The sequence below is a fragment of the Lacerta agilis genome, chromosome 3 (assembly GCF_009819535.1).
Source record: "Lacerta agilis isolate rLacAgi1 chromosome 3, rLacAgi1.pri, whole genome shotgun sequence".
In the NCBI taxonomy this organism is placed as follows: Eukaryota; Metazoa; Chordata; class Lepidosauria; order Squamata; family Lacertidae; genus Lacerta; species Lacerta agilis.
The window spans coordinates 22198267-22220537 of NC_046314.1; the positions used below are offsets into that span (position 1 = coordinate 22198267).

The 22271-nt window shown below is 41.3% G+C and overlaps 1 protein-coding gene across 4 annotated transcripts in view; it reads right to left on the reverse strand.

Moving 5' to 3' along the window:
- Positions 1 to 22271, reverse strand: part of ARHGEF10 (Rho guanine nucleotide exchange factor 10) — an 87003-nt gene that overhangs the window by 61664 nt on the left and 3068 nt on the right. For all 4 annotated transcript variants that reach the window (XM_033143001.1, XM_033143000.1, XM_033142999.1 and 1 more), the window contains exons 2-7: positions 14355 to 14449; positions 8085 to 8258; positions 6579 to 6869; positions 4636 to 4699; positions 2138 to 2217; positions 641 to 697 (exon numbers count right to left, since the gene is read on the reverse strand). In XM_033143001.1, coding sequence (XP_032998892.1) covers positions 641 to 697; positions 2138 to 2217; positions 4636 to 4699; positions 6579 to 6869; positions 8085 to 8258; positions 14355 to 14394 — 706 coding nt within the window. In that variant the 5' untranslated portion in view covers positions 14395 to 14449. The remainder of the gene's footprint in view (positions 1 to 640; positions 698 to 2137; positions 2218 to 4635; positions 4700 to 6578; positions 6870 to 8084; positions 8259 to 14354; positions 14450 to 22271) is intronic.

The following is a 22271-nucleotide window of genomic DNA, read 5'->3' on the forward strand; positions in this document are numbered from 1 at the left end:
GAGCCTAAAGAGAGTCAGGAAGATAAATGGAAAGGGGGTGGTTCATGGGTTTTCTTGCAGAACATTCCCTGCTCCCTCTATGAACACCACCCCTGCTGTGAATAAATTCACATGTGAACTCTACATCAACCCCATAACACCCATAGCCTAAAATGGCACTGATAAACCAGGAACATCTCATATATTTTACATGCAAATGTCATTTCCAGAAGGGGCAGCTGGGAATGGTAAAGCATGAGTGGAGTTCCTCATCCCTTCTTTGTGTACCAATTCACTTCCCCAACTGACTTTTCCACCCTTCATAAGGATGATCTTTAAATCTGTAAATTGAAGCCCTTTTTCGGAGTAAGTCAAGTGAGTTTCTTCATGGAGGTTGATGGGATTTCCCTTCCATAAGGCTAAATCTGGTGCCCTCCACAGCAATAGTCTATTCTATTCTATTCTATTCTATTCTATTCTATTCTATTCTATTCTATTCCTGTGAGGTTCAAGGCAAGTAAGGGAGGATTTGGGGGGGGGGGCAGGACGGGAAAGGATTGATCATCAGCTCCCACTGGAACTTCAGATAGAATTATTGATAAATGGTACAGGGGGAAAAAATCACCAAATCTAAGCCTATGTTTTGAATTCAAACTCATACCTGGTTCTGAGTCTGAATTTTCTCTTGGCACATCATCATATATTACCTCATCTGGATCTGAAAGCAAAAAGAGATGGGAAAACCACAATATATTAGACAAACACCATTGACTTTTAGCAAGTCACACACTAAAATATTTCCAGTAGCACCTTAGAGACCAACTAAGTTTGTTCTTGGTCAAAACAAAATCGAAAATTCTTTCTAGTAGCACCTTAGAGACCACACGAAAGCTCATACCAAGAACAAACTTAGTTGGTCTCTAAGGTGCTACTGGAAGGAATCTTTTATTTTATTTTGTTTTGACTGTGGCAGACCAACACGGCTACCTACCTGTAACTGGAACTAAAATATTTGCAAAACAGGTGTGATAAAGTAAAGGTTAAGAATAAATAGTAGATGGAAGGGGTACAAATAATAGCAGTATCACCATCATCTGCAACATGCTTTTATATTTTTAGCACTGGCTGCATTTGCCAACCTTTCTCCCAAAGGATCCCAGGGTGGCAATATTAGCCATTACGTAATCCAGCTGTTGCCTAACTAGGTCCCGGGACCCATATGTAGTTCTTTTAACAGTCCAGTGGTGTTCTAGCTGCCTTGAGCCCCAGTTCTGGGGGAAAGGTGGTAAATCAAGCAAGCAAGCAATCCAACAAGGGTGTCCATGCATTTTGCCTACTCCCCAAGATGCTGGAAACTGGGCAATCTTTGTCCTGCACAATCTCTTGTTCTGCAGACATGCTGAAGATGAAAGAAAGAAAGCATCTGGCGACACCATATAGCAAAAAGGAAAGAGGCATATATGGTACGCATGAGCAAGAAGATGAAGGAGACTTGCTGGAGACACAGAGGGATCAACTAAAGTACTCATTAGTCCAGGAAGTGCAGATAAGATGTGCTAATATTACAGATCGAATTCGTCAAGCATATATGAACTGAAGGGGGCTTCTTCGGACTTGCGACAGAAAAGCAAGTCCAAAAAGCTGCAATTTTGCACAATTCCCCTGAGTTTACAGAATAAATTTGTCCTGCTAATTTCATCTTTTTTCCTTTTGTCTGGCCAACATGTGCGTGAGCTTGCATACCCAGTCGCTGATAATGAGGGAAATAAAATGAGATCGACTCTGACATAAGCAGTGTCTAGGATACTTGCAGAGCAATCATATCAGAGGAATCTAACCAGCAACATCCCTAGAAGCAGAGTAATTGTATGTGGAATTCCTGGACCGACCCTGAATAATGAAATTGGACCAGGTATCCAGAAACAAGGAGGGATTCATTCCAGACTTAAATAAAACATTCCAATATAAACAGCTATTTGAACGATAAACTGAGGCACACCAACTCATTATACAGAGCAGAGAAGTTGGACCCAATGGTTCTCCAAAGCCCCATCAGCCCCAGCAAGCATCGCCAATGGGAGTTATAATCCAACAATATTGGTGGACCACAGTTTCCCATTCCCTGATTTATAGAGGAACCATAATCACCAGTACTTACTCTCCATCCAGTCTGTGTTTGCAGGATCAGCAGCCCATTTGGCCAAGGCATTCTCATCTTTATTCCCCGGATTATCTTCACTTTAAAATAAGCACATACAAGTTATTAATTATAATAAATATTTCAGTTATTCACGGTGCAATACTATGTATGTTTGCTTTGTAATCTCAATGAAGTTCAGTGAAGCTTATTCGTAAGTAAGGGTGTATAGAAGCTGTAATGTCTGACATTCAGGGACTTGGAATGTAGTTTAAGCCTCCAACGTTATACATTTTTGTTACTGAAAACACATTCCCCACCACCACCTCCCATAAAGTAAAGGTAAAAGGTAAAGGACCCCTGGACGGTTAAGTCCAGTCAAAGGTGACTATGGTGATGCAGCGCTCATCTCGCTTCAGGCCGAGGGAGCTGGCGTTTGCCCACATACAGCTTTCCAGGTCATGTGGCCAGCATGACTAAACCGCTTCTGGCACAACGGAAACTGTGACAGAAACCAGAGCGCACAGAAGCGCTGTTTACCTTCCCACCGCGGCAGTACATATTTATTTATTTGCGCTGCCATGTTTTTGAACTGCTAGGTTGGCAGGAGCTAGGATAGAGCAACAGGAGCTCACTCCGTCATGGGGATTCGAACCGCCGACCTTCTGATTGGCAAACCCAAGAGGCTCAGTGGTTTAGACCACAGCACCACCCGCGTCCCTACCCATAAAGTAGTTCTGTGCAGCCGCTCTTCCTTAACATTCTTTCAGTTTGCTGCAGAATGAGAACTGGAAAGTGACCCCGGCTTTGCTTGAGGTTTTAATTACAAAATGCCGGGGGGGGGGGAGAGAACCAACACAGAACTAGGAGATGTTAAAAAACAAACAAACCTAAAATTTACCAAATATTGGCTCCTGTCGTGATCCTGATTTATGTGCACAGATAGTAGATAACGCCAGACTGTGCTGTAGTTTCTGCACTACTCCTACTAAATACTAGCTGGTGCTAAAATCCCCAGCCACAAATCTACCTTTCCAAGTGTGCTCAGAGAGGCTCTGTGTGGATGCCAGCAAACTAGATGCTGTCAAACACAGTCACTGAAGGTGGAAGAGACTGTACAATGCAGGAGAGGGGTGTTAACTGCATCCAGCTACATAGCAGAGGCAGAGAACCAATGGTTCTAGCAAACCACATGTACTTGATCACAATGTCTGCTGGGGCCAGGAAGCTATTTCACAGCTTGCCTATTCCAGCACCCTCCCATATCCGTAAGTGTTTCTCTCTTCCCACCATTCAGATGCAGTTTGATATGGCAATCACCTATGATATGGGTGCTTTCCCATGTAATGGGCTTCAGGTGGTGATGGGTCTGTGTACAGGTCCACCACTGCTGTTTGCTCACAATCGAGTAGCAAGAAGATGGTTTGCAGTGCTTCAGGGCAGAAACTGTAAAAGAAACATTCTACCTAGGCAATAGCTAGACTTTCTTTGTGTGTGTGTGTGTGCGTGCTTGGGCAAAGCAGCTATTGCATCACAGATATCAAGGGACTGAGTTGCCCTTTGCTCAAATATGGCTATATGGATGACTGCAGTTTGTTTCCACTAGAAGCCTAAACTTAGCAATCTGGCGTTGACAGCACTGCTCAAGAAATGATATCCCTTAATTTATCCAAAATAAATACTTTGGTTTGAAAATCACTGTCTGAGGCTCTGGCAGGGCAGCCACCGCCCAGAATGCTTGCATGCCGAGGAAGACAAACATGTCATAAAGGGAGATGGCCCAAGGATGACTTAATAAATGAGTCACAGAGACGGGCAAGTAGAAGCAAAGCTGAAGGGGAGGTAAAGCTCTGCAGAGCAGAGAAAGTTTGCGGAAGCATATGAAACTGGCTTGGCAGAGACAGCTGCTGTGGAAGGCAGCTGAACTGCAACAGAAACCATACAGAGAGAATGTAAAGCGTTCTGGTGGATCTGACCCAAATGTCCCTCCCATTTCTTACAGCGGCCAACCTGATCTCAGAACTACAGGCTTGGAAGGGACCTCAAAGGTTATCGAGCCCAAATCCTTGCCAATGCACTGGCCCCAGCATGCCTGGTTGGATGAAGCATTGCACACCAGGCTGTTCCTCTACCTGCAAATGGAGGCCACCTGGCATCATTGTGGAATTACATGATTGACAGGTGGGAAAGTCAAACTTGGCCAGTGGGGGGAGGGCGGGAGGGAAGGAAGATAAGGACCCCCACCCCTTCAGGAGAAGTAGACAACCTGCAAAATGGAGGAATGTGGAAAGGTGTCTCAAACAAGGTGAAGGAATCCACTCAATATCAGCATCTGCCTCATCAACCGTTCTTATTGAAGGAGGCTGTTATGAAACAAACATTTTGACCCTCAAACTCAAGACAAAACAAGCAATAGTCAAGGGGCATGGATACCAGCTCTTGCATCCAACACATGCACTTTACTCTTTACAGAAGGGTTTTTTTTCTTATAAACTGCAGTACCAGTATTTTGTTCTTACCCGTTCTGGGGATCCTCTGAACTCTGGGAATTATGGCAATCTTCAGCAACTATATGAACATTTGCTAAAGGAAACAGAAGTAGTAATAGGATCTCTCTCAGTAACAGCCATGTTAAAAAAAGACAACAGTTATGATTGAAACACTCGTATTACTTTGCAAAATAAAAAGCTGTCCTCTTAAATGCAACCAGTGTGGTTTAAAATAGCATTCTCTACCTTGGCATAGAGCAGGCATAGGCAAACTCAGCCCTCCTGATGTTTTGAGACTACAATTCCCATTATCCCTGACCACTGGTCCTGTTAGCTAGGGATGATGGGAGTCGTAGTCCCAAAACATCTGGAGGGCTGAGTTTGCCTATGCCTGGCATGGAGTATAGGTAAGAATTTTTTTTAAAAAAATAGAAAAGACAAACCTGTAGAGCTGCAAACCAGACCCAATATATTATATCTTCCTTGCATATGTTTTCTAACCTTTTCACTTTACTCCTCTTGTTAGCAAAAAAATTGAACAAACACTAAAGTGATCTAACTGCAGACTAGGGATAGGTAACACATTCAGAAATACACTGGCTGACAGATATGTTTGTGGCAACATATTTCAACTAGAAATATAAGGATTTAATGAAAGCCAGTACTCTTCAGAGCATTAGCAGTTATATATGTCAAAGATTTACAAATTACCCGCTGCAATTGTAGATTACTCTTGATGTTCAAAATAATCCTTGTAGGAACATAAGAACCTGCTTTATAAAGTACTGAGCCAGAACAATGGGTCTACTTTGTTCAGTACTGTCTAAAGAAGTTGACAGTTAGCTGTCCAGGATTTCATACAAGGTTCTTTCCCTGGAGATGCAGATGCTTAAACCTAGGACCTTTTGTATGCAAAGCAGATGCCCTGCCACTAGAGATGCAGGTGAAATTCATTTCAGTTCACATTTAAAAAGAAACCTACCCAATTCACATTTGCCAAAACAGTATGCAAACCAAAACACAGCATTTCTGTATTTTGCAATGTAGGTCTCCAGCCAAGTAATGTGTACAAAAATACATGTACTGGGATGAAGTTTTTATAAAAGTGGATATGTCAATAAAAACAACATACAAAATTGCATTTTTATAGGGGAAATTGCTTTGCAAAAATGGGTATATTGGGCAAAATCACCTACAAAAATGTGCACGTTAGGAGAGATTCGTACTAAGATTCTGATGAGTTTGCATGAGAACTTTTTTTTTAAAAAAAAAATGTAATCTAATGTGAGAATGTAGAGAACACAAGGTTGGGAAAAGGAAAAACTGAAACAGAAATTGGCGGATTCACCCATTCCATATGTATCACTGCACTGAGCTACAGCCGTTCCCTGTCAATGGAACCGATCCAGACAAATTGCATCTTGGATTACAGCGAGGAACGAACAATCCACTAAGTAACCCAGTGTGAAATAACCGCACAGAGGCAAAGAGAAGAACAGTGATAGAAGGCTGCAAGTTCCTTCCCTCTTATTGGGTGCAGTCGCCCATAAAGTATCATCTTGGCTGTGAGTTCTGGGGGACTTGCTCCCTGTCTTGCAGGCCTTTTTCCACCTGGCCTGGGAAGGCAGGACCCTGACTGACTCCAGCTACAAAAGCTGAGGCTGATGAACAGACTCTTAGGCTGCAGTAACTTTAGTGGGGTTGTCGAGTGTGTGTGCTGTTGCTGTTATTGATATTATTATTTTTTTGTATTTTGTTTTATATCTTATTGCGATTTATGTAGAAATTGTTCAATTTGTGTGCTTTGGTGTTTTATTTATTGCTTATGTTTGGAATTAGGTAACTTTTTGCATGTCGTCTTGAGCATGGTTTTAAACTATGGAAAGGCAGCATGCAAATAAAACTATGTATGTATGTAAAGTATCAGAACTATGATACTGCTTCATAAACGGTGCCTTCCAAAGCTACATTACCTTCTTCATCCACAGACACAGTTCGGATTATGACAGGACTGGAGTATGCTGGCAACAGCAATGGTAAGTTGGATGGTACAGCGTAACCACAGGGCACAGGAACAGAATATCCACTTGGGAGGGTAGGACTTATACTTCCATCCTGTGGGCTTGGCTCTGGTGACAATGATGGCTCCTTTTCTTGCATTGGAGAAATTGTTATGACAGAGTATGGGTTTACTCTTGGTGGGACCACCTCTGCTGAGCCTTCAGCTCCCGCCGTTTTCTCGGCTCCATCCACATTTTCATCCCCTTGAATGAAAACCGCACAAGTTGTTGTCAAAATGCAAATTCCCTTGCAGGAACCCTGTTGCGATGCTTCCCTCCCCCCTTGCGCCCTTCAGATGAATCCTCAAAACCCTTCTTAAGGAGATAATTCTGCAGCAGCCTCCAGAGGCAAGTGTGCTGAGCAGACGAAGAATGGAAGAGAGCAACTCTAAACTGCAGCCTGCCAGATGGAAGATCAAACTTTTGGTTTGGGTTATAAATTATAGTGAGCACAAACTATGGTTTGGCATGGTGGTTTGGATTCAGTTTAACAGTTCTGGCCCCTGTAAAGCCATATTCAGCCAATGACCTTCTTCCTACAGCATCCTGCCATGCCCAACCTGAGAGACTTTGGTGGAAGCCACGAGGGGGGACCTGAGCTTACTTGTGCTCCCCCCTTCTGTAAGATTATTGGTACTTTGGATGCAACCCAGTGCCTCTGCTGGCAGAGAAACTCAACCAGCTTGTGCAATGAATTGTACTAAATGATATAGGTATTATCTTGCATATGTTACATCACGCAAACATGTTAAAGAGGAGTGGAAGAAGATGAAGCAATTTCTTCTTTATATTTCCTAAACAGCATATCTATCTTTTGACATCACCTTAGGCCGGCCTTCACAGGTGTTCATTCTGCATAGAAATGACTTGAGATTGCACCTGCTGGCTCTGGTCCCATCACCACCCTCATGTAAACAGGACTCTACAACACATAGGAACTGTGTAGAATGTAGTGCTAAGGAGCTCGTTCCACCTGTGCAAGTATTTCAGAAGAACAACAGCACAATCTTCCTTCTCCTCCCACCATTTGCTGTTCTGAGGATTCTCCTGTCCCCTCCCACCCACCCACCCCCCAAAAAAACTAATTTCAGGAGGGGGAAGAGAGGGGGGAAATACCCCGTTGAATTAGCCATTCTTGCATGGGCTACCACTAGTGGGACCCATTAGCTGAATCTGGTCCATAGAAAGTCTATGTGCAATCTGTGCGCTCTTCAAGCACACTTATTGCATGTAGCCTCCTATGTAAATGACACCTTGAAGCTATGAGCTCATGGACAGTTGCCCATAGAAACTATCCCAATGTTCTTTCCATGTGCTTATTTCTACTTTGAATGAAGGTTTGCAATTCATTATTATTTTGAAAGGTAAATAAAGTATCAACAACACTCTCATCGCTTTATTAGGCATGGTCACACGTACCCGTAGAATTCACTTCTTCCTGTTCTGCGTTATTCTTCTTAGACTCTAAATTCAATGGCAAAGCAGTTTGCCTGTCTGCTTCTGGAATTTCATCTCCACTATCAAAGTCAAACTGTTCTCCTTCCTCCTCCTCTTCATCATCAGCAGTGCCGGTTGTTAGTTCGTTTTCTAAAACTTAAAAAAACCAGACTTTTTAAACAAAACAATGACCACCGCTAACTTAGGTAGAGTAGACTAGAGTCAATACAAGTAATATTGGACAAATAATTATTAAAAGACAATACAACTCTGGGACAGGGATGAGATGACTTCATCCTTCTATATTGTTGAACTTCTAGCTAACAGTGAAACATTGTCTGGAAATAAATTACAGGAAGTGTACAGAGATGTTTTAATTGCCATAATGCCCAAAGGAGGAAAAGATCCAATGTCACTATCATGATAAAGATCAATTTCACTTTTTGACAATGGTTATGACTATACTGTACAATTTTTAACAGTAGTTTAGCAAAGCTTTTGAATATGAACACATATATATATTATCATTAGTGTGGTATTCATCTAAATTTTTCCCCGAGTAGACCCACTGAAATGAATTAACATAAGTGAGGTCAATGAGCAGTGGGTCTACTCTGAATAATACTTGAATTATCACCCTAGTTTTGTGTTGTTTTTAACAGGCCAAATGAATGAGACACAATGCCAAGGTTTTACATCGGGGTTTCCAAATTCTGCTCCATGAGCTTCATTCAAATGGTCTGCAGCATTTTGTTGTTGTTCAGTCGTTCAGTCGTGTCCGACTCTTCGTGACCATGGACCAGAGCACACCAGGCATGCCTATCTTTCACTGTCTCCCGCAATTTGGCCATACTAATGCTAGTCACTTCAAGAACACTGTCCAACCATCTCATCCTCTGTCATCCCCTTCTCCTTGTGCCCTCCATCTTTCCCAATATCAGGGTCTTTTCTAGGGAGTCTTATCTTCTCATAAGGTGGCCAAAGTACTGGAGCCTCAACTTCAGGATCTGTCCTTCCAGTGAGCACTCAGGGCTGATTTCACCACATGCATAGCAGCGTTCCCTCTGCTTGATTACACCTCCAACACATTGTGGATTTTGTTTTATACATTTTGAATATTTCAAGTGGTCCATGGTGGGGAAAGCTTGGGAACCATTGTATTTGATCATGCATGTGAACTAAACAATTTTTTTTAACATCTCAGCTGGGAGTGGTGGTAGCTCAGCTACCAAGTTCCACACAAATACATATCTCATAGGACTGCTTTGTACTTCCCTAAAGTCCAACATCTTAAGAGAAGAACAGAAGATAAACACGCTATCAAAGCTTTGGGTTCTGCAATTCATCAATACTAATGTTGTCTTAAGTGTTTCAAAGTGTTTCTTAAGTTTTTCAAAAACAATCCTTTCAGTTCTCTCTTCTTCTGAACCTTGACAAAAAAAATCTATTTTCATCCCTTCAGAAGTCACTACTTTTCCTTCAAAAACTTCCATGTAAATATTTTCCTTTGGGAAGTGGAGGAAACCAGGCATATATTTAGAAACAAGATTATTTAACTTGAAGGTAAGAAGAGGTCAAGGGAAACCCACATAAATCTTAGAAAATCTAATTATTATGTAAGATTTTCTCAGACACTCTACTAGCTTGGACACGCTCTGAAAAATTCCTCTACAAAAATTCACACTACTCAACTGTTCAGACTGTCAAAGCAATAAGCTTTCTTGCTATATATTCTGTTTCCTGAACCAAGTTGACTCAGCATGCCTGTTATTGACACCTCTAATGCACTGTAAGAAAGGAAGGTCAATATTTTTCCACTTAAAAACTAAAATAATATTCATTATCTAGCTGGTGTGACATGTTAAATGGCTAAGTTTTCATGTGCGCTCTTTAAACACTCATTCATTCACTTGCCTCTGAACACAAAGCTAAATACCCTATCATTCACATCCTAAGGGGTTGAGGCGACAACCACAGAAGCTCAAAAGCAAAAAATTGCTGTTGACAGGAATGCTCATACGCTGCAACGGAGCTGAGCAAACCAGCATCAAGAGACCACAATGGAAAAGTGTTACAAGCTCTCAAGCAAATATAGAAATTCTCTGCTGCTTGCACAAGATACGTTATCTTTGTTCACTCTTCCCAAAATACCTTACACTGACAGCCTCACACCCGGCACTGCGTGAGAATTCTAAGAAAGAAAGAAAATCAGTGCCGTTTTGAAAGGTTCCATCAACTATCTTAATTCAACTTAAGGTCCAATCGTATCCCAGCAGAGACAAAAACCTGCTCCATTGTCTCAGGAACAAACCTTGCAAAAGTCTAATCCTGTGAAATGAGCTAAGGAAGATACTGGGGACTTCAACGCTCATGGAACTCTTTGACAGCTTTTCTGTGGGAGGTTGACCCATCTATTCATGTATCAACATGCAGGCTGATTCAAAAATCTTCCGCAATGGTTGAAGGCCCTGCCCATTATACCATTGGCTCAAATTTCTGAATGCAGGCACAACTGAGTAATGCAGTAACAAGGTATGTCTTGTGGTACTGGTTCCTTGTTTTCAAGGGCCTGTGGGCAAGGGGACCCCTCCCCCTATGAGTCCACCTTCTCACTATTAAGATAATCACCGCCACTGCTCTTTGCCATTTCCCTACAGCAAATGCCCACTATGTAGATCTTTGATGCCAGCTCTGCTTCCAGAATAGAGAGAATAACACCAAGCCCCTTTTTGAAGAAAGCTTACTCAAAGTCATTCAGACCACTGGAGAAAGTGTTGACATAACAGTTATCTTCAGCTCTTCTCCTTCTCTGGCCACATTGTCATGCAGCAAAGGAGAAATTGGAGCATTAAGAAGGCAGCAAGAGTGAAGTGCTCTGTTGCACAGAAGGAAAGTCACTCACTCTTTCTCTTGCTGAACACATCCCATTGGCTCTGCAATACTTTGGACTAAATCCTAGGGCTTTATAAGGATTTCTCAGAAGCGTTACATTCAGAAAGACAGTCAAGCAGCAGAACAGGCCTCAGACCATGAAAGCAGTTGTCTCATAGTTGTCTTTCCCTCTTATCGCATTTATCGTTTGTGCTTAATTTTGTGCGCGACCTCATTTATAAAGATGAAGCTTTGTTGCACCAAAGCAGCTTTTACCAAGCACAAGTAGCAACTGCGAATTTTGTGCCAACTCAATTAGAACTTTTGGAGCAGTGCAACTTTATGAGAAATCTATCCTTAATTTTACCGGGCCAATTTACATCCTTCACGCCTGCTACTGTTGGCACCTGTCTGTTACAAAAGACAATGGAGTGCACCTCTGGGGGTGAAGTCAAACCACTGCATTAGCAGCAATGGAGTGACCTCCTTTGGGTGCAAGCTTGGACAGTGTTTCATGCTTAATCCAAACAATATTCACTGCCCTGCTTGCTTTATCCATTTTCTCTGTCTGGGCCATGCTTATGTTTTCTTTGGTTTCCTTCCCAATGTGGTTAAGCTTGAAGGTGTCACTTGTCAGTAGCTTGTTATCTTTTATCATCACGGCTGCCTGATAAAAGGGGAATAACACGAGTCAATATTGTTATGAATGGATTACATCCAGATTGTAGAAATAACCTGGAGGAGATGTCAAGGTCTAGTACAAACCTTGTCCTTGTTTTAAGGGCAAATAGATTCTAGCGAAGAAACTTTTGTCAGACTTATGACACAGAGTAGGGATCAAAATTCCCTTCCATCCAAAACCACAAGGCAAGACTTTTTAAAATGTGCACTTTCAGACACAAATGTGAAAGGGCATTTAATGTAATGTGCAGTTTGGAGACATGCAGTTTTATGAACAAGTTACAATACAATTATCTATGAAGAAAAAACCCCCTAAGTTTTCCATTCTCATTCTCTGTTGAAAAGGACTAATTTTAAATACAGTATTGATTATTTACTTTCAACAAATTTATTTTTCCTGGTTGTTGCTTTTCTAAAAGGAAAGCCACAGGATCTGTCTCACTTTCTCTTCTGAAAGGCATCACTCTATTTCAGACACCAAACAAGCTATTAACAGCTTCCCAAACAAGAGACTATTGATAATTACAATTCAGATGCTGTTCTCATTCATCTCAAATCTTGGCTCCATTTTTACCACCCTTTGTAACCATCCTGCCTGTATGCTCAAACAGGCATTTCTCACAAAACAAATGCAGCACAGACAACTCATTTTACTGTGTCTGCTCCCTTTAGGCAATATTCTTACAACTTTCAAAACAAAGCTAGTCATGCAAACCTCTGCTCCTAGATAACACAGACAAAAATTTGCAAGTGCAGTCACCCTCTGATATACAAATGCTATTAATAATAATAATAATAATAATAATAATAATTTATTTACTTATTTCACCTGTTAATCACTTAATCCAAAAGCCAAAAGTCTAAGCAATTTACAAAAATTAAGAGCCAAGGCAGAACATAGAAACAGACCACACATTACAATAAGAACAAGGCACATTCTACAGATACATTGTATATGAATGTACTGTGGAAAAAAAACATTAAAGAGGTCTTTGTGTATCTTTCTTTAAATTATGTTTAATTAAACTGTAACTAACACATTTATACAAAACATCTCTCCCTCCATCTCTCCAACCCAATACCACCCCCTTTTTAGAAAATGCCAGTGAAACTTTTCAGGTTTCCTGTGCTGTTTGCCCTAAAACTACAATCCAGTGCAGCGCTATACTTTAAAGAACTATGACTGTAGCAGTACCTTTGTTGGATGTTGCAGTAGCAACAGTTGCTATCACTAGAGAATCAAAGCTGCTTTGTAAAAAAAAAAGGGGGGGGGGAGCAGTGACTTATCAGTATGGCCGTGGAAACTGTTCTCTGGCTTGCACATATGGTTCTGCTTGGTGCACATCATGTTGTTTCTCTTCAATCGTGCCCTTTGTCTTCTTGCTTCTGAGCACTCGTGTTTTGATTACACTTTGCACAAACAAGAAAGTCAGAGCCTCTCTCTTTCACTTTTAGGAAACTGGTAGCTAGGAGTCTCATAATTTTATTGCATTCGGATTTCTGCTTCTCTCCAAGGAAGTCAGAGGCGTGCATATCTTCACAATTATTCTGGGAGGTAGGTAATTGGGTTTAAAAAATAATAATCTAGCATGCTTCATTCCTAAGCCCTTGAAGTGGCTAGCGATTTCAAGACAATGGATAGGAATGAAACCAGAATGAAACATTCAATTAACACGATGTTATAGTTTTGCAATAATTATGCACCACCTCAATTTTTTTTATGAGTTGACTGTTTACAAATATTCTGATAAATGTTTTTTTTTTTAAGTTTCACCTAGTTCTGCATCTATCACATATGTATTCCTTTCTCTGGTTCCCTCTCAGCGCATATGTTTGAACTGCAGTACCTTAAGTAATCAGTATGAAAGGGTGCTGGAGGAGACTCTTGAGAGTCCTATGGACTGCAAAAAGATCAAACTTATCCATCTTTAAAGAAATCGGCTCTGAGTGCTCACTGGAAGGGAAGATCCTGAAGTTGAGGCTCTAGTACTTTGGTCACCTCATGAGAAGAGAAGACTCCCTGGAAAAGACCCTGATGTTGGGAAAGATGGAGGGCACAAGGAGAAGGGGACGACAGAGGATGAGATGGTTGGACAGTGTTCTCGAACCTACTAACATGAGTTTGGCCAAACTGTGGGAGGCAGTGAAGGATAGGGGTGCCTGGCGTGCTCTGGTCCATGGGGTCACGAAGAGTTGGCCACGACTGAACAACTGAACAACAACAATGAAAGGGTGAGACTGCAAAATATCAGCTCCATTTCAGAAAACAGGTTTGCTGCATTCTTGTCATCACAAAACTGCACATTCATATACGTAACCTTTCGGCATTTAGCGCATGCACACACACACACACACACACACACACCCAATCCCCTGTTACATTCCATAACAGGAACTGAATTCCAAGCAAAGCATAATTCATAACAAATGGGGAAACCATTAGAAGCAGTGCTTCAACTCTAAAGTCTGGCGTCAGTGAAGGAAGTCACTTGGTGGAATCTCATCATATTCAAAACACATGCTATATAAGTGGGCCCTTATGCCTATGCATTCATTGAGGGGATTGTGCAGCAAAAAGTTAATACAGGTCAAAATGTGAAAAGAACAGGCAGGCACGCAATCAGGACAAGCAGGTGGGCTTTTAAAATACAATGCAAACATTGTGATTTTCTCTTTCTTTCTTTCTTTCTTTCTTTTTACCTTCAGGTGCTGGCGGTGGAGGGAATCCTTCTGTTTCCATGTTTTTGTGTACTCTCTCTATTGTGGTTTCTTCTGAAAACACACAATAAATGATCCTGCAGTAAAACATTTTTAAAATAACAAACAGACAGACAAACAAACAAACAAACAGGTATTAATATTATTGAAATTCCCTGTTTGTCAGGTGCAACCATCCAGCTGGCACAAAGATCTGTACTCTAAGCAGCTGAAGTTGGGTAAGGGATTTCAGCTCTCCTGCCTCAATACTACCGATAGGAAGAGTTTCATAGTGCAGGTGCAAGTTGGCTGCAGTTGCTGGGAGACCTCCAGTTGTTTATACTGGCATAGATGTTACTGAATGGTGTCGATTGCTACTGTAGAGGCCTCAGCACAAATGCAGCATGGTGGTGCCCGATACCACTGGACAGCTCCACCTCAGCTCGTTGGCAACCACTCACCATCAGCACCAAACCCTCCCCTTAACCCTACATGTGCAGAGAATGGCTAGAGCTTATGTGCAATTAAGAGATTGTGATCTGCACAATTTAGCAAATGCACCTCTTTCTCTCTCTAAAAAAAAGGAGGGGACTCACAAGTACCACACGTCTACCATAAGTCTATCGTTCGCTTGCTCTGTATTTGCATGTTCTTTTAGTTGTAAAATCCTTTTAGTGGTGCAGCTTGCTACCAGACCGTTTACAATTATAAACAAGACGGCTGGGCAAGTCTTCAATTATTTCTCTCCGAGTTCCTTTTAGGGAGAAGACCAGAGCATACAAGAACCCTTCAGTGTAGTGTCAACGCTTCTTTCATTACTTTGCCAAAAAAGCTCTTTCTGACTTCAGACTCTGCATGCTAAGAATCACATGTGTGAATAGCACATAAGAAAAAGAACCTCCCTTTCAAAGTAAGTCATACAGCATGATGCCACATTAAAACAGGCCACTTCACATACTATTTTCATGTAGGAAAAAGTATGCACAGTGAAGTCTGTTTTGGTGTATTTATGTTCACGTCAGAAAGCCATAATGGTTTTCTACAGCTTCCTGCTTACATGTACAGATGGCATTTCAGATTCATGTGTGTGATCATTGCACATTAACACATGCAATGTTAAACCATAGTTAAGATAAGTACCGGTAACCCAACAACAAACCATGGCTTATTTTTGCTAAAACCATAGTTAATAAACCATGGTTAAGTGACTGGCCTAGGTTCACATGCAACACTAAATCATGATTTCTTATTAACTAAGGGTTTATTTAAACCATGATTTAATACTACTTGAAAACCAGGCCTATGTGACCATCTTGTGGGGAGAAATATTACGTGTACATAATTCTTACGCAGCAATGCAACTTCGCTAAAGTGCTGGTGTCTTTAGAAGACATCTGAAGGCAGCCCTGTATCAGGAGGTTTTTAATGCTTGATGTTCTTATTATATTTTTAGATATGCTGTAAGCCACCCAGAGTGGCTGGAAAAACTCAGTCAGATGGGCAGGGTATAAATAATATAATTATTATTATTATTATGATTATTAGTATTAGTATTATTAAGATCTAATGAGCAAGTCTGTTTTACTTTTGCATTTGCACCAGATGGCTCACATTAAATTTCTTCCTTTTGACTATTATTTCTTTCTAATAGGATATGCACAGTTGAAGTTCACAATGGAGTTTTTTTATTATTAAATATCTTCAACGTTGAATACGCTGAAAATAAAGAACCACTTGTTCTATATCGCAAGGGTGTTCAGATGCCTCTCTGCAAAGGCAGACAATGAGTTCCATCCAACCGCACTAATTTTTGCAACACTCTTACAAATCTTGAGAGAAAAGTGCTCAGTCGCCAGTTTCTTTTTAAAGTCACATAAAATGGCTCAGTGGCTCGTGTGGTTTGATACTTCACTGGAATACACACCACCAGCATCCTACAGATGCAACAAAATCAGGAGGGAGGTGGCATGTGTGAATGCTATTCTGTAGGGAAAGTATTTACTGGGGACAAAGTCCCACTTACCTGTATAGCACTGTAAATATGCTTAAGATCATGATGTTAAATTCTTCAGATTCTATTCCACTTGCTAATCCTCAAATCTCGGTCACTTGCTTGTCTACATTCCATCTATCTGGCTGGCTGCTACTGTGGGAATTCACTGGGTCCCCCCCCCCCGCCATCTTTCCCACATATCATGCCATGATCCTTTATTAATGCTGCAATCTTATCCAGTGGTACCTCTGGTTATGCACGCTTTGGGTAACGAGCTCCGCTAACCCAGAAGTAGTTTCTCCTGGTTGCGAACTTGGCCCCAGGATGCGAGCAGAAGTCGCGGGCCAGAGGCGCCATTAGCAAAAGCAAACAGTTTCAGCTTAAGAACGGACCTCCAGAAAGAATTAAGTTTGTAACCAGAGGCACCACTGTACATACTTACCTGCGAATAAGTTCCACTTAACACACAAGGAGATTTGTTAAGGGTTTAATAATATTTATTTCATTTATGCATTTTTTTTAAAAAAAAAAATCAATTTAAAAAGGGATTTAAAGTAAAGGTAAAGGGACCCCTGACCATTAGGTCCAGTCATGTCCGACTCTGGGGTTGCGGCGCTCATCTTGCATTACTGGCCGAGGGAGCCGGCGTACACCTTCCGGGTCATGTGGCCAGCATGACAAAGCTGCTTCTGGCGAACCAGAGCAGCACACGGAAACGCCATTTACCTTCCCGCCAGAGCGGTACCTATTTATCTACTTGCACTTTTGGCGTGCTTTCGAACTGCTAGGTGGGCAGGAGCTGGGACCGAGCAACAGGAGCTCACCCCATCGCGGGGATTCGAACCGCTGACCTTCTGATCAGCAAGCCCTAGGCTCTGTGGTTTAACCCATAGCACCACCCATGTCCCGTTAAAAAAGGGATTTAAAGCAGTCTATATAAAACTGCACACATCCTTTTCCATCCTTGCTTTCCATTGTGTGCTTTGCAAGTTGAAATTTCTGTGGCATCTTTTTATCCTGCCAGTCACAGCTTTCCAGCCGTCAAAGTGCTATGGCGCAGCACATGCAACATTTCAATTGCTTCAAATTCCTTCCGTTCCCTCTCCTTACCCTATTTTACAGAAGCTGGTTCTTCTCTTTAAGGTACCCATAGACCAACAGGATGGGGCATTGTTTAGGGGTTGCTGCTAATGTCAATCTCTAGTTTTGAAGATCCATAACTTTTTGCTGTTATCTTGATTACGTTCTTGCATTTTTATTGTAATGAATTATCAGTGGGCTGTTTAATTTTATTATGAAGCGATTAATATGAGATGCTTGCATTACCATATCGATCTATTTAAATTCTGTTGCAAACTTACATAAACTTTTTTTGTGAACTGTTTTGAGCATGGTCTAACATGGAAAAGCCACCATGCTGTTCAAATAAAGATGGCAGCACAATTATTTCAATAGTTACATGCAAGAAACAGAACTGCTGCATTTTAATAATTATACAATGTCTAGTGCAATTTAACACAAACCTGTGGATATATATCTACAGTATTTTACACAAATTGCCTGACTGCTTCAGATGGATCTGGGCACTTCACATCTACTTAAAAAAAATATAGCAACTGAATGAGTTCCTGTTATGAAAAATATGCTAAATATCCCATCCATAATATGGCAAGTACATGATATGAACTCAGCCAGTTCATACTACATTAGACTTTAATCTTATACTTTGGAATAAGTGATCTGTTACCACCTGAATTTCAGCGTATGCCGATTGTAATGGACATTACTATACCTCTGCTAAGTTCCCCCCCCCTATTTATCACAAATTGTTCATGAAAAATCTTTCATCACCTCTAAAAAATAGCTGAAAGGCTCTTTTTTTCCTACCACAACTAAGAAACAGAAAGCAGAACATAGCCTTGAACATTACCATAATATCCAGATGTTTGCCTCAAGAAGCAAACGCTTTGTACAATATACCAAATAACTGCAACATTTCCCTCTAAACATAGAACCTCTGTTCTATGGAGGACAGTGTTGCATGTGCCGTCACCCACATTTAGCTTTAGTTGTTCATCACAGTAGCTCAGTGTTTTTCGACCTTTTTTGGGCAAAGGCACACTTGTTTCATGAAAAAAATCACGAGGCACACCACCATTAGAAAATGTTAAAAAATTTAACTCTGTGCCTATATTGACTATATATAAAGTAATTTTTCAATTTTTCCCACAGCACACCAGGCAACATCTCGCGGCACACTAGTGTGCCGCGGAACAGTGGTTGAAAAACACTGCAGTAGCTAATATCTAGGTTCGAATCACTGTGTCAAAACTACTCACTGCTTCCCAAAGCCTTTCCATCGATGCTACGAAGGATAAAGCATTATGCTAATATGCAGACATTTCTGTGGCTGCATACTTCAACTTTGCATTATTCACATTTGTCCATTCTATAAAGGCAAGTATTTCTTACAAATCCCCAAGAATACGTTGAATAAGGCTGTCGTCCTATACTGGGCCAACATGAGAATAAACCCCGCTGAAGTCAATAGGAATTGTTTTCAAGATGACATGCACTGGAAGGCATGCTACAAGCCCACACATGGTTTAAGTCAGCTTTGTTTTAAATAAGCTCATATTAAAAGGGGGGGGCCTACAGTGGTTGACATAGTCATTCAATTTAATACTCTCCAGTATCATTTTGTTGTGTTGATTTGACTGTTCCATCAGTGCAAACATTTTTGCTTGCCAGATAGGATGATGGAACTGTCAAATTAGCAACCCCCCATGTGTTACTCTGGGGGTTCTCCCAACCTCCTATAGCAGATTTAGGTGAAGTGTGGGGATGCATGGGGGGGAGAGAAGAGAGGGGAATACCTCATTGCACTAGCATGAGTTATTTTGTTAGCTGCTGCTAGCAAAGCAGGTTAACAAAATCCAACCCCATGCTTCAAACTGTTTCTTGCTACTCAAACACTTCTCTTACATTGATCCGGTGTGAATTGATCAAGCATCCTTGTTAATGTGCACAGCGTAGACTGTGAAATCCCCAGTTCAATCGCAACATCCCCACCACATAAACAAAAGATTACTGTTTATTTATTTGAAAATTTCTATTCTTCTCACTCTGGGTGGATGGTACTGCAGAGTACCATCAAGGGTTATCAATAACCTACACGGAGTACTTTGAACTTCAGTATTTCTACTATCAGTGGATAATATGGCCTTCATCTCCCACCTCCATTTCTTTTTTTAACTTTGCAAGATATTAAAATCATTGGCTTCTATGGTTATCGCCCCTCTGTCTTCATGCAGAAACTGTATGCTGTGACATTTATTCCCAACTATTCCAGCCCAACCTTGCAAAGCATTTTCTGGTAACATGACTGCTCCCTTTCAAAATCAATATGCCTTTTGTTTAAATTGTAGAAATATTCAGGCGAAAGATAGCGCACTATAAGGGACCCTTATGTGAAAATATTCAGGAGAGAGTGTATGTTATAAGGGAAACTGTGAGCCCCAACAAAAGAACTTCAGTGAATACAGTGCAATAATTTAAAAAAAGAAAAACACTTTAGGGCACAAGGAAGTTCCTCCCACCTGCTTCCCCCCCCCAAAAAAGATACATACATCTTAAGATTCACATAGTCCCACAGATCTAGACAGGGATCAGCAAACTTTTTCAGCAGGGGGCCGGTCCACTGTCCCTCAGACCTTGTGGGAGGCCGGACTATATTTTGAAAAAAATATAAATGAACAAATTCCTATGCCCCACAAATAACCCAGAGATGCATTTTTAATAAAAGCACACATTCTACTCGTGTAAAAACACCAGGCAGGCCCCACAAATAACCCAGAGATGCATTTTAAATAAAAGAACACATTCTAGTCATGTAAAAACATGTAGATTCCTGGACCGTCTGCGGGCCGGATTTAGAAGGCGATTGGGCCGGATCTGGCCCCCGGGCCTTAGTTTGCCCACCCACTATCTAGCACAGTGTTTTTCAACCACTGTTCCGCGGCACACTAGTGTGCCGCGAGATGTTGCCTGGTGTGCCGTGGGATTGAAAAATTCAAGAGAATTACTTTATATATAGTCAATATAGGCACAGAGTTAATTTTTTTAACATTTTCTAATGGTGGTGTGCCTCGTGATTTTTTTCATGAAACAAGTGTGCCTTTGCCCAAAAAAGGTTGAAAAACACTGATCTAGCACATATCCCAAACCCACAAACTCAGACTTCAGGCCCATATAATTCAGCTCCTCACATATTCTATGGCACAAGAGCCATACTATAGATATCATCATTCATGGTTGCCATGTCTAAGGCTTAGCCACAAACATCCCTGTAACTCTAGCAATGTCTCTTGAAAGATCTCAGCCTGCAAGTCATCTGGTACCTTTCATTACTCCCCACCTAAACCTCCCCATGTCTGAAAACGCCCACCGCCCACTTACAAATTGCTACTTGCTAAGCTGCAACCCTTTCCACAGTTCTCAAGAGCCATGGAAGTTCTTGAACCCAGGCTCTGTCCTGCAGCTGCCTCAGACTCTGTACCTTCCTTCTACACACCGGAATACGCCTTTCTGTAGCTTCCCAAAGAGCCCAGGGGATTCAGTTACACTTCTATCGAACTCCTCATGCCCCTCTAAGCAACCTTGGCTGCCTTTCCAAAACCACTAGGTCTAGAGGCTGCTACTAAATCACACTGAGCAAACATGTTGGATGGTGCTCAACTAATTTATTCCATCCGGGTAAGTTAAGCATCCAAAAATATATATCAAATCTCTGCACTTTACCTACAACAGGCCAGTGGCAGTCTATGCAGCCAAGCAGGGGGACAAATGACCCAGATGGAAGGTTCTCCCTGCTGCTTACAGGGGAACGCTGAATACTGGTACATCATTTTACCTCAGCTCAGCTTGTATTACAAACCTTGGATTTCATTGAGATAACATGTTTTATCTCAAAACAAAAGACTGATTTTCCCAAATTGTAACTGGCAATTATGTAGGAAAGATTATGGACACTGACAGGTACGTCCCGTTCCCAAAAGGAACTATGGAAGCAAATGGGATTAGTGTATTAGTACTTCCTGAAATATTTTATTTATCTGAAGCAGAGCAGAGCCATCTTGGTGTCCTCCAGATGGAGGTTTGGTGCTCTCGCAACTCCCATCCGTCTCAGGCAGCACAAAAAAATGGTTAGGGATGACTGGAGTTGTTGTCTGAAAGATCTGGAAGACACCAGGCTAGGGGGTGGCTATCCCTAAACCACAGGTAAGATTAACTACAGTCTGTTCACATTTACACATAACAATTCACAATAAACTGAAAATGGAGGAAGAAGCTCCTCATCTCTTCCTTGCACTTGTACCATAGCACAGGTGTGTGTGTGTGTGTGTAGCTTGGATGCCAAAGACTCATTCACATAATGCTTAATTATGGTTCAGCATGAAGTCTTAATGCAGCCAATGTATTTGTAAGCAGAGTTTTACAACTGCATTATTATTACAATATTTGGCAAGATACCTATTAATAGTATCAGTGGACTGTACAGCACCTTTTTTTTTAAGACAATGTAGGTCATATTAGTTTGAAAGAAACAACCAGATCAGCTATATTCTGGAGGAAAGCCTGAGTAGCTATTTGTAATTCTTCTCAAATTGACCTTACATGCATTCATTTCCTAAAGTTATTTGCATCAAGATTTCAAATGGAATGGCTAAGTAATCAAAACACACTTATCTATAGTGAAAGCTAGCAGACTCCCCCACCCCCCACCCCAAATATAAATATTTATGTCTCAGGGTCATCAGTTACTGCTTAGTGTGCCAAGTGATGGGTAAATATTGGGGGGGGGGGAATGTCGCTGAACAGATTGTTCATCAGTTGTCACTTCGTCACCTTTTCAAGCATCTTTTTTC